Here is a 12,083-nt window from a genome sequence, read left to right as displayed (position 1 = left end):
CCTGCTAGCAACTTTAAACAGGTGGCGATCTTGCTCGTTAAGTATTGGATAAAGTATTTTCAAGAAGCTTGAACGTCCAGTTATGGCGTTAGCTTTAATTTCGATCGTTGAGCTGACTTTTGTGCTTTCTCGAACTTCCCATTCAGTCTTGCATTTAAGGAAAGGGCGTTGCGTGTGATCGCTGTGGCAGTAGAAGGGGAGGGGCAATCGCATCTCGACTCTGAACTTTATTCTGGTTACTCGAGGCAACAGTTTAACCTGAAACGAGGTTATTTTGCAGAATAAGCCCACACTGACTCCGTTACAATGGAGAACCGATCTTTCCTTATGTAGAGCTGTAATAATTAATCGTTAATTAGTTCTATTTTACTAGATATTTCATATAAAAATGCATTGACTTACACCCAAAAGCAGCACATTGTTTCGAAAGTATCGAGTAACGAATACTGTAGATACTTGCAATAAAGCCAACACCCTAAAAGTATCCACTTATAAAACGTAAACCAAGAAAACATAATTTTAAGACCTTGAAAACGAACACTTGGCTTAGACAGTCCATACCCATTTTGTCTATGGACTTCAGACCAGTCAGATATCCTCCTAATCACTGAGTACTTGTCCAAGATGTTTATGTGCCAAAGCCAAGTTGGGAGATTTGCATTTGCTCCTCAGCGATTTTGGGAAAACTGCAAATGTCGCCATTATTCCATGGTCAAATGAAAAGGTTTTAGCATTTTTACAAATTTTGGTAACAACATTCCAGCAGCAGCTAAAAAGACTGATGCAGAATCAAAGTGCAACACAAATCAAACGATGTTCATGTTTGACATTTGATGTTAACTGATTTATTTTTGCAGCTTAGTGAATGCAGTTTTATTTCTGCACAAACTCACCACACTATACAAACTGAAGTAGTAGCTATGAAAAAATATATAAATTTAGCTTTAATTGTCGTACTGGTGTGGAATGTAAAAAATAATGAACATAAAAGATTTAGAAGTGCATGGGCAATAAGTTTACACTACATCAGACCAAACCACTCGGCTGGGCCTATTAAAGCTGAGAGTATATCCTTTACTGCCCTCAAGCGACCAGAGGGAGCACTTGGTTTGGATTTATTTTAAAAAGCATAACTTTTGATAGAAGAGACCTAGAGACTTAGAATTTATGGACTGTCCACCCACAAGGGTCTCATAAAATTCTACGGGAAACACTGAAACTGTAACCGGTGTTTGCGTTTATTTGAACCAAGAGTGGTATAGAACTAAAACAAGAGTAGAATAGAATATACCTTTTTTGTCATTGTTACAAAATGGGTTGAACATATCGTGACACAGAATTGGACGTGGCACTCCAGTTTCACATTTTACAGTAGGATAGAAGAGAACAAAAAAGATGTTTGTATTGTCCTTGTTGCAGGCTTTGTTTTCTCCAAAGGGGGGGTAGACAGATGGTCGGATCCAGCCAGGTGGGGGGGAGGGGAGTTGTACGCATGTTTGATGTTACTCTACACACAGTCCAGTGTTTTTTCCCCCTGGTTGCACAGTCCACATATTGAATGAATTTGGGAAGTACAGTCTTCAAGCGTGCCTGATTAAAGTCGCCGGGGACAATAAAAGCTCCGTCGGGGTGTGCAAGCTACTGTTTATTGATGGCAACGAGCAGGAGATTCAGTACTATGCTAACGTTAGCATCCGGTGGAACGTAAACAGCAATCACAATGATCACAGTTAGCTCTCTCGGTAGATAGAAGGGTCTAGGGTTAAATGATCACCCAACACTTACTATTGGGTAACTTGAAAGAAACATCTCCTGGATGCAACTGGGACGCATCATCAGTGATGTATCCTGGGTTCATTGAGTGTTTCGAGGTTGATCAGGCTTCAACTTGCGTCCCAGTAGCAGTCCACGGATCTGCCCTTTTGAGCCAAAGCCACCTGGTGGCTCTTTCTGCAGCTTCACTAGCGGATTTAATGGCTTTCTTCTTGGCTGCCCCTGTCACACCTGACCTTCCTAGGACTTTGCAGTAGGATCGTCCAGCAAAACCTCTACAGCCGACATCCATTGGCTTATAGAAAACTTTCCAGCCCCTGCACTCCTCCACCAGCTCCTGGTACTTTGTGTGTGTGTCCTTTCATTGGTTTCCTCAATGCGGGCTTCCCACGGGACTGTGAGCTCCAGCATGATCAGGTATTTTGAAATCTCAGATGTGATTATCATGTCTGGTCGGAGCGATGTTGCCGATATGTGCTGGGAGAACCTTAGTTGTTTGCCAAGGTCGACACGCAACTGCCAATCAGGCAATGTGGAGGAGTCCTGATGTTGTCAGTGCACAAGGCCTGGGTTTCTCTCCTGCCTTGATTAAATTGACTGCCTTGCTTGGGGCATGATGGTGTTTGCCCCTGTTGATTGCAAGGGCAATGCACTCAGCCACTCCTTAAGAACCTGGTCATGGCGCCGGCGATAGCGACCATCAGCCAGGGCCTTTGGGCAGCTGCTGAGGAGGTGTTCCAAGGAGCCTCTTCCAGAGCAAAGGGGGCACTCTGGTGTCTTGCTCTGAAGGGTAGCTGGATGGTATTGCTTGTCCCGTACCTAGCAGCGCTGGTAAGACTGCGGGGAAGTCCCAGCCACTTCCGGAGAAAGCCACTGATCTTCCTTTCGAGGATCCAGGCTTTAAATATACAAAGCAGGCCGGACTTGTCCACCTTGGTGAGCTACATTCCCAGTTGTTTAACAGACTCTTGGATGGCAGCAGTCTTTCAGAGTTGGGTCAAAGAGTTTCCCCAGGCTCTTAACTGGTTGTTGCGAAACGTCTGGGATCTCAGTTCCAGAGATGGAAAACCACCTTCCCCCTCTTCAGAAACCATGGATCTTGACTTTGAGGGCTTGAAGCTCATCCTCGCCCATGTTATGAGTCTCTCCAAACCCTGCAGGACCCATCATCTCCCAGGGACCGATGTTGTGGTGATGGTAAGGTCATCCATGGATGCTCTCATGGGAGGCGGGTGAACACCGGATCTCAATATTGGCCCTCTGCATTCTACTTCTACAGCCTTGACTACCATGTTCATTGCCAAAGCAAAAAGGGTAACGGATATGGTACAACCTATTATGCCTTTCCCAAGGTGATGCCATTCTGATGTTACTGACCCGGAAGTGAACCTAAGCCTGAAATTGTCATAGTAATCCAGGATCAGGTGCTTGATCTTAGGAACGTGGTGGAGTTGTAGTGTAAGCTCAACTATTTTGTGTGGAATGGACCCGTAGGCGTTAGTCAGGTCCAACCACAACACAGCAAGGTCTCCTCTGTTATCGTGGGCTTCTCTGATAAGCTGTGTGACTACCCAATTGTGCTCCAGGCAGCTCTAGGAATCCCACCCTTCTGTACGGAAGTGTCGATGTAGTTGTTCTTGAGGAGGAACTCTGTCACTCTTCGGGAGACGATGCTAAAGAACACCTTCCCTTCCACCCGCGGGAAGGTGTGAGATTGTCCGAAACTGGTTGATATTTTTCGAGCCCTCCTTGGGAATCCAAACTCCCTCAGCACACCTCCACTGGTTGGCCACTCTCCCTCTACACCAGATCACTTTCAAAGTCTTCCACAGGTGCCGGAGAAGCACTGGACAACGCTTGTAGACAAGGTAGGGTACACCACTGGGACCCGGTGTAGATGCTGACCTGGCTGCCTTGATGACTTCAACTTCCTTCAGACTCGGATCTGACACCTTGAAGTCCTCTGTAGGTGGGGCTGGGGTTATGAGAGCTTTGTTGGGACTTAGCTCTTCTTCCCTCATTGGGTCGGTCAATGTGTTCTTGAGAAAGCGGTTCAACTCCTTTTGAGCACTCGATCTGGCCACTTCGCTTGTCCCCAAGCTACCGCTTAGCAAAACAGAAGGAATTGGCAATGAAGGCCGCCCGCTTTCTTGCTTGTTTTGGTGTTTGGTGTTTGTTTTGTACAAGAAAAAAAAACAGGCCTTCTGCGGCTGTCACTGGTCGAGAATAGTAGTGAGGTGCGATGTGTAACCATTAATGTGGAGAAGACTTCAGTTTCGAGCCCTGGATGGCATTTGTACCCAAGTGTAAAGCACCAAGAATCTTCCTCATAAGAATATTCACATTCGGCCCTGTCAATCATGCAGGCATGTACGTCCTCACCACCAGCAACAGTATACAAATTGACAGTTCGGCAGTTTTAGTTTGTAATTACGTGTTGTGTGTCACATTCAATCCATTTTTCCCGAAAGTAAATTGGCTGGTGTTAAACTATATGCAAGAGGAGTTTAACTTACTATTTTTGTGTGGGAACCTCAATATCCATACCACACATATTCGCTAAGCAGAAATGATCATGTCAACAAGAAAGCCATCCCTATCTTACTGGTGTTTTACGAGTTACCCCTTCCCCTTGTATTCACTCTAAAGATGCGATATGTTTTTAAATGTAGTTTTTACATCTAGAGTTGGCTGAGTAAAATTAAGAAAAAGGGAAAATCAAGCATCGACATGATTAAAGAAACATATGTGAATTGACAGTGAATATAAAGCAGAAATTAAACAATAATTCTACATTATCTCACCTAAACTGGAGACATAAATCACTCCAGCCATTCAAAATTAGCACAGGCATCAATACTGGCACATATATTCGGCAATATATTTTCTGTCTCCCCTCAGCTGTGTAAAACTCTTCCAAGCCCATAATACTTTGTGTTTTATGGCAAAATAAAAGCAGGACTTAAAAAATAAATCAGTTTAAGCAAACAGCCTCAAATAAGCTCAAAGTGCCTCACCTTTCACTGTGTAACCACCTACCATCTTGGGTATTTTTTTCTTGAACAGATTTGATTGGTTAATTGTTAGGGTTATTTATTTTGGCCTTGGCAGCAGTTTTTTTGACGTGCATCATGCAAACCAACACCAGGATGCAAATAAAAGCATACAGATGAAAAAAAACATAACTTCATTTTCCACAGCAGTCAGAAAGTATCCACCCATAAATTCATACGTGCCACTACACTGTTGAATTGCTCAAGTAAACGGGTTAACCATTGCGGCATGCAGGTACGGGTACATATTATGTACATTTTCATGCTTTTTGTATTTTCAATCAAAGAGCGTTTTGAAAAGTAAGTTTCCCACGAGTCGTGAAAACGTGGTGTTCAAAATGGCATTGTGAGGGGATTTATATGTTATTGCATTTGGGAGCCAATCACATACTATACACAAAGCATGCTATGCACATTATTTGCACGAATAGACATTCATTGTAGTTCATAATCTTTGATGTAGCATAATCCTGGTGTATTTTGTTGAGTTTCCCGGGATTTTGGTATTTTTCTCCTTAGTGCCGTTTAGTCTATTGTATGCAAATTAAAAAAAATGTTGAGGTGCCAAAGCCCAAATATAATAATAATAATGATTATAATTTTGCCTGCAAACCACTGATGGCAGCCCCCAATGGCGCTGCCATTGCACACTGTGGTTCATCACTCGTGCAACAATTCTTTTGCATTGCTTTGCAGAGGTTTCAGCAAAGCAATGCAAAATAATTGTCGTGCTTTCTACCTTGTTGTAGCAAAATCAAGTGATATGAACTTAAATTGTGTGTGTGCCTGTTGGCACAGACACAGCACCTGTGGGTGTCTTCGCACTGCGCTACTTCAGAGATATACAACTTTTTATTAGTGGGAAAGAAACATCTGAATAATTACCGTGGGAAGAGTAAACAATTCAAATAAAAATTTGGTCGACTTTCAACTATTGTTTGTTCTGCTGGTTTAAAAAAAAAGATTCTGACCTCTTTGGCAAAATGTATAGAGGAGGCCAACTCAACCCAGCAACCATTTACCTACCAACACTGATTTGGGCATGATGGAAAGCAAATACTCAGCCGATGAAACACTGAATTTGATTATGGAGGAAAAATCTGAACAGAAGGATTTTATTCCCTCTCCCACCTCGGAGTATTCAGATGAGGATTTTGAACCTGATTGCTTGGCAGAAGGGGGACAAACTGAAGAGGTGATTGACGACGATGAACCGCGTGATGGTGTGTAGGCAAAAGACGTGGAGCAGGATCTGGGTGCTGAGAATGTGCAAGATGATGTAGAAGACGTGAGCGGACAAAAATTTGGCAATCCAAAAATACAAAATCATGTGGCCTCCCACTTCGTGCCTTTGACACTGCTGGTCCCCAGGCCAACTTTGTATGCCATTGCCCGCATCAGTATCCCCGTCACTGCATTTAATGTATTTTTTACAAGGAAAATTATTATTCACGTAGTCTCAATGAAGGCAGCACAGCAGCGCAGTGGTTAGCATGTGTGCGCCAGAGTTCTGAGGTCATGAGATTGAACATAATGCAACCGAACATTTTGGGTGGTTGGAAGTCAGAAGATATCAATAGATAAGAGTTACCCCACTTCAAAATCACGTCTAATTAATTTACATCGGCATGCATTGTGCTGGTTTTCTGACGAAACAACTATTGTAAAAAAAAGTGGCATGTATTGGAAAAAAAAGTTGCCACTTTTTTACTATTTCAATGTTCTTATTAGGCCATAAGAAACCTTCACAGAGAAGTTTTATGTATATGTATTAACAGTTCAGTTAGTTTTCTTTATAGTCACTTTTAGGACTATGTACTGTCCTAAGGGACGGGGGTAGGAATAAATAAGTAAAAAAAAAACTAATATGTGTATGGATAGGTCTGATGCCACTGAACATTCTGACGGGTTGAAAATAATAAATGGCTGAGTTATCACACTTTAAGTTCGTGTCTAAATAATTTACACGTAACATACATTCACCCAAAGAAAGGCAGGCTGCCAGGGTTAAAGTAACCATTTCTAATGTGTCATAAGTACAAATAGGAGATTACAAATGAAACAAACTTAAAATGTATGTTTCATTTTTTTTTCAAAGTAATAAACTTGAGTTGACAATTGCATTGTGATCTGCGGAGGTCTATGATCGGTTAGCTAAATGTTGACATTAGAGGCAGGGAAATGCAATATTGGGGTTTCCCTTGGTGTTGGAATTCTATGGCTCTACGGCATTGGCAGAGAAAGTTTCAGCGGGGCAAAGAAAGCAGTCTGCTATACTAATTCAGAACCTCACCCCAAATATGTCTGCAGAGGATGCTGTTGTTCTCAGTAATGAACAATACATTCAGTGTCTACTTTTTTGCCATGGATGTCAGGCTGTCCTATTTTGTGCACACAGATGTTAATTGGAGATACTGGATTAGTGGTATTTCTGCCTTACGCGCCTCCTTTGGCGCCCATGAAATTTTTGTGTGCTCTGAACTCTTCAGCCTGTCTGGTCATCAAATGGGGACCACCGATCCTTGATGTTTTCCTCCTTTAACCCCAGGAAATCTCCTGGTGGTAAAGAAATGACTGGGAATTAACCACGCCTACCACCCAGATGCCCTAGTTGTTACTTAAAGGCTCCCAGCTCCAATCCTTGCTCTGCAGCCACAACCAGAAACTGCCTTTTCTGCCTTCTTTGTTGCTCTCTGGTGGCCAGCTCCTGTGTATACTGTATCTCTGAGCAACCTTGAGGTTCACAAGCCCACAAAACCCCTGCACCCCTCCTCAACTAGGCATCCAGTGTTTTTCCAGCCCGCCTCTCTGCAGTCGGCTGCCAGATTTTCCTACTTTGCCGGTTTCCTCTTGTGTGCCACCTCTATTCCCTCCTCTCAAGGGATAGTGAGCGCCACCAGGGGGGACTGTCTTGCTACAGAGAGGGCAGATCTCTACTGTGCTGATCCACGGATGGAAATTTTGGGGGCGGGGTTACGTGTTGTATGTGGCTTGGTTCAGGAAGCCGAGCCTGGCTTGTGGGATCTTCCACAGGTTGGGCAATTGCATAGGCTGGTCCATGACACCTTCCCATGTTGTCCAGCCGCCCTGTCTGCTCTGTAAAACTGCTTTGATGGTGTGTCGTTCTGCTCTGACCTTATTCCGTCATCGCCATAGTTTTCCTCCTGCTCGGAAGCCTTTGCTCAAAAGAGGGTGTTCTTGCCCTAACCGAGACCTGTTTGTCCTGCCGACCATCTCTCTGTTTTAGCCTAATGATTGCCTGGTTGACCTCTTCTGCCTTCTGCCTCCTTCTTCCTTGTTTGAACTTTGGTGCCTGCTGCCCTGACAAGGTGGTCAGAGGTTTCTCAACTCAAAAACCATCCGGGCCTTCTCTTCCTTGTAACCCAGGCTCATGAAGTGCAGCCGCAATTGGAGTATGTTCTGACCGAAGAGGCCCACATCCGAGAGGCATCTTGGCAGCCCCAGCCAATTCCTAATAAAGGTGTTTGCCTTTTTAGCTTTCCAGTGAGTAAAGGACCTCGCTCACCTTTAGTAAAAAAAAAATAATATCAGTGGTCTTGTTTGCCTGCGTCCCTGCGTCCTAGACGCATTTTTGCTGGGGGCGCATAGTGTCAAATCAACGTGCGTTCCCGGGACGCAACTTTTTCGACACTAAATTGTCATTATTACCAGATTACTTTTAATTTTAACAAAGATTTACCACGCTCAACTTTTCTACAGGCAGATCTGCCATTGTTGTCTTGGTCTCGCAAGTTTTCGTCTGCATGCTTTGAGATTGCGTCATTGTTTTGGTGGTTGTCGTCGAGGGAAGGTGAAGGTTAAGTTTGCCTCCGAAAAAACAGCCATTATTAGGTGAAAATCAACACAAAATTGGTAATTTCTTGAGTGTCGGTAATAAGTCGAAACATAATGCCGAAAGTGATAGCAACGACAATAATTCCGGCACGAAAAAACGGTGGAGAAGTTCTTTTGAAGATCGCTGGGAAAACACGAGAGGCTTTGAAAACACTTGTGTTGAAGCGAACGACTCGACAAAAGAAAATAATGCTCCTAAGCATGATAAGGACTTTTCTGCCAAAACGGACTTAATTTTACCCCTGGTTACGCTATGAGGAGGATGATAATGGCTTGGACCTTGAGAAGGCATTACAACTGTGGCGTGACCGCAAACTACGAAGAATATATGAACTGAAAAATCTGAAGTGATAACTGATTTGTATTACCAATAAACTGTGATGATTAAAACTGAATGAATACATAGATTTGTATTATATATTTGTCGCCAATTTACCATTTCAACCTTGATAACACTAAATTTTGAGGACCCATAGGTCTCTGTTGGCACCCATAGATTTTTGAGCATGCGAGTCCCCGGGACCCATCACTTTTCAGAGGTAAAATGAACACTGAATATTAGTGAATGGTAATATCAAATTAAAAACAATTTATCCAAATTGGGCCAATCCCGAATTTTGTTTATTTAAATTAAAGCGATGCACGCAGTAAGTATTTACTCAGTTTCTATTTTTGAAATAATTAGTACACGTACTCCCATTCTTTTCCTTCCTACACCCTCCAGTGTTGGTACAGGGTGATAGTCGCGCATATTTTAATTTTTGCCTGATAATTTGTAAAATCCATGAAAGAATGACGTAGAATATTTTTGTTGCTGCATGATGCGGAGTCATAAACGTGTGATCATTTTGTGTGTTTGTTGTCTTGGCCGAAGCATTAAAATGATGCAGATGGCTAATTTGCTGTAATCCTTGTTGGAAAGCAGCAGCAGAGGCAGCTTAGTGGGGGACGCGTGGCATGCCTACAGAGGAGAGTAAAGCAACATTCACCCCGTTGTCATTGTATCAGCCGTCCGAAGCTGTGGATTACGACCAGCTATTTGTCGTTTGCCGGAGTGCAAAATCAGCAATGCAGGCTCTCATGTGCAGCTTCGTTTGCAAAGATCTCTATATGCTTGACTTGCATTTTCATTTTCTGTGTGCAACGATTTCACCAACGATTGAACCAATGGCGCAGCTGTTGAGCCGTTGTCATCTTTGCATTGTGACTGCACTTGTTTTCTCTTTGCTCCACCACTGTCCGTTACATCGAAAAGACAAAACCTTTAAATCTAGATGCAGCATCACTAGCTGAAAAAGTAAACTGCTTCATACATTTATTTTCTATTTTATATGGTTGAAAAGTCAAAGTTGTGGTACATAAATCTGCCTATTTCAGATTGCTTTTTCTGCGTTCCATCAATTGGGAATGGTCTTGTGTTTTGTTGCTCTTGTTTAGAATATTGCTGCAGTAAATGCACAGAAAGCAGATCATTAATGGGATTTTTAAACAAGGTTATGATTATTAGCACTTGGAGTTGATTCAGCTTCACTCATGCCAACCAGACTAATGCCACCAAAAATCCTTTCTTGATACTACCTGCCCTCAATTGTGATTATTTGACTTCGTTTTAAAGAATTGACTATAAAGGGAACTAATGACTGACTACACGTCAAATGTTGCCTACTTGTCTAGCTAATGTGCTGTATGTATTGTGTCTCTGCAGTATATCTTCGGGGATTTCAGCCAAGATGAGATCAACCAGTTTTTTGTGACGCCACGGTGTTATGTTGAGGTAAGGAGGTTGAACACATCATTTTTAAAATTGTCCTTTTTATTTGAATTTTTTAAATTCTGTTTTGTTAATATTTAAACAGTAGCAGGTGGACAATACCGCACCTGTAGTCTTGTCCATAGTAGCGTTGTAGTAGACAACAATGCCTATACCAACACACTTCATTTGAGGGTTGCACAATTTTGGAGGAAAAAAAAACCCTAATTGCGATTTTTCAGACGTAAATTGAATTTTCAATGCGATTTTAGTGTTTTTTTCTCGGGGAGAACATAAACGTAGTGACATGCAAATATAACTTGAGATGACGTACTCAGGGAGCGTATATGACTAACAAAATATCAACCAACCATCCAGCCATCTATTATTTGCACCGCTTATCCTCAGTAGGTTGGGGGAGGGTGCTGGAGCCCATCCCAGCTATCTTCGGGCAGGGGGCACCCTGAACTGGTTGCCAGCCAGTCGTAGGTCACACAGAGACGGACAAGTCACCTGCTCATTCACATCTAGGGTCGATTTAAACTGGCCAATTAACCTGTCATGCATGTTTTTGGGATGTGGGAGGGAAACAGAGTACCTGGAGGAAACTCACGGAAGCACGGGGAGAACATGCAAAATCCGCACAGGAAGGCTGGATTCGAACGCATGACCTCAGAACTGTGCCGCGGACGCGCTAACCTCTGCCCTGCCGTGTTGTCCAAAATATCCACTATAGATGTAAATATTGAAGCAGAATTGCAGTTGAATAAACGTTTTTTATTGTCATTATACAAAAGGACAACGAAATTTGAAGGCTCTTTTCAGAGTAAGAAAAACGATTGGGAGCGGCTGCCAAGCTACACGCTGCTGACGGGCAATCGCGACTTCTGCAAGGTCTTTGTGATGATTAAAATACAAGAGTCACAGTGGTGGGTTAAGAGTTTTTAGCCTAGCTGTTAGCTTTCCCTTCCGACGCCGCCTCAGTCAACTCCCGGACGCGATAAAAATCCAGGGAGCACTTGCTGGTGATCAGCTTTTCCTTGCACTTGTCTGACTATTCTCAGAGTCTGATTTGATTAATCTATTTTCAATGTAACGAGCCACTAAAGCTAAGAGCTGTGGCGTTTGTTTTGGTGGCCATTTGTGCACGCGCTGCATGACTGACTGGCAGCTTAGATCAGCTTATCAAAGTCGTTTGCAGACGTCTTGCAAACTTTGCCTTGCCTTTTTTGATTGGTGCCATTAAAAACCTGCTTCTGATTGGCCGGCGCTGTTAAACCACAAAATTTGACAATTCCTGTTGGCCAAACACTCGCTGAATCAAATAACAAACAGGAACTATGAATCCTTGAAAAAACGCAGTGGTTTTTGGTTACACTATCGCACTACGTCACATCGTGGTATTAATTCCATTTCCTTTAACCGTGCAACCCTACTTCATAGTACCATGTGTAACATAGACAAATGTTGCAAAATCTATTCTAAAACTTTGTTTTTCATCTATCTTTGTTTTTAATCTTGTTTTTTCCCTGAAGCTATTTGGTTGTATGAATTCATTACTGATTAATCGGAATGTTTGTAGTTGAGTGGCAGACGGTAATTTAGTTAGATGTGAATACGATTTTTCTACGGTTCTAAGCCTAGCCCTTCCT

At 42.8% G+C, this 12,083-nt stretch overlaps 1 protein-coding gene across 2 annotated transcripts in view; it reads left to right on the top strand.

Moving 5' to 3' along the window:
* Positions 1-12,083, top strand: part of usp10 (ubiquitin specific peptidase 10) — a 30,385-nt gene that overhangs the window by 846 nt on the left and 17,456 nt on the right. For both annotated transcript variants that reach the window (XM_088334473.1, XM_088334474.1), the window contains exon 2: positions 10,387-10,455. In XM_088334473.1, coding sequence (XP_088190599.1) covers positions 10,387-10,455 — 69 coding nt within the window. The remainder of the gene's footprint in view (positions 1-10,386; positions 10,456-12,083) is intronic.

The sequence above is a fragment of the Urocampus carinirostris genome, chromosome 4 (assembly GCF_059441175.1).
Source record: "Urocampus carinirostris isolate Australia breed hairy pipefish chromosome 4, RoL_Ucar_1.0, whole genome shotgun sequence".
In the NCBI taxonomy this organism is placed as follows: domain Eukaryota; kingdom Metazoa; phylum Chordata; class Actinopteri; order Syngnathiformes; family Syngnathidae; genus Urocampus; species Urocampus carinirostris.
Note: the sequence above shows the minus strand (reverse complement) of the source record. Positions and strands in the feature narration are given on the sequence as shown.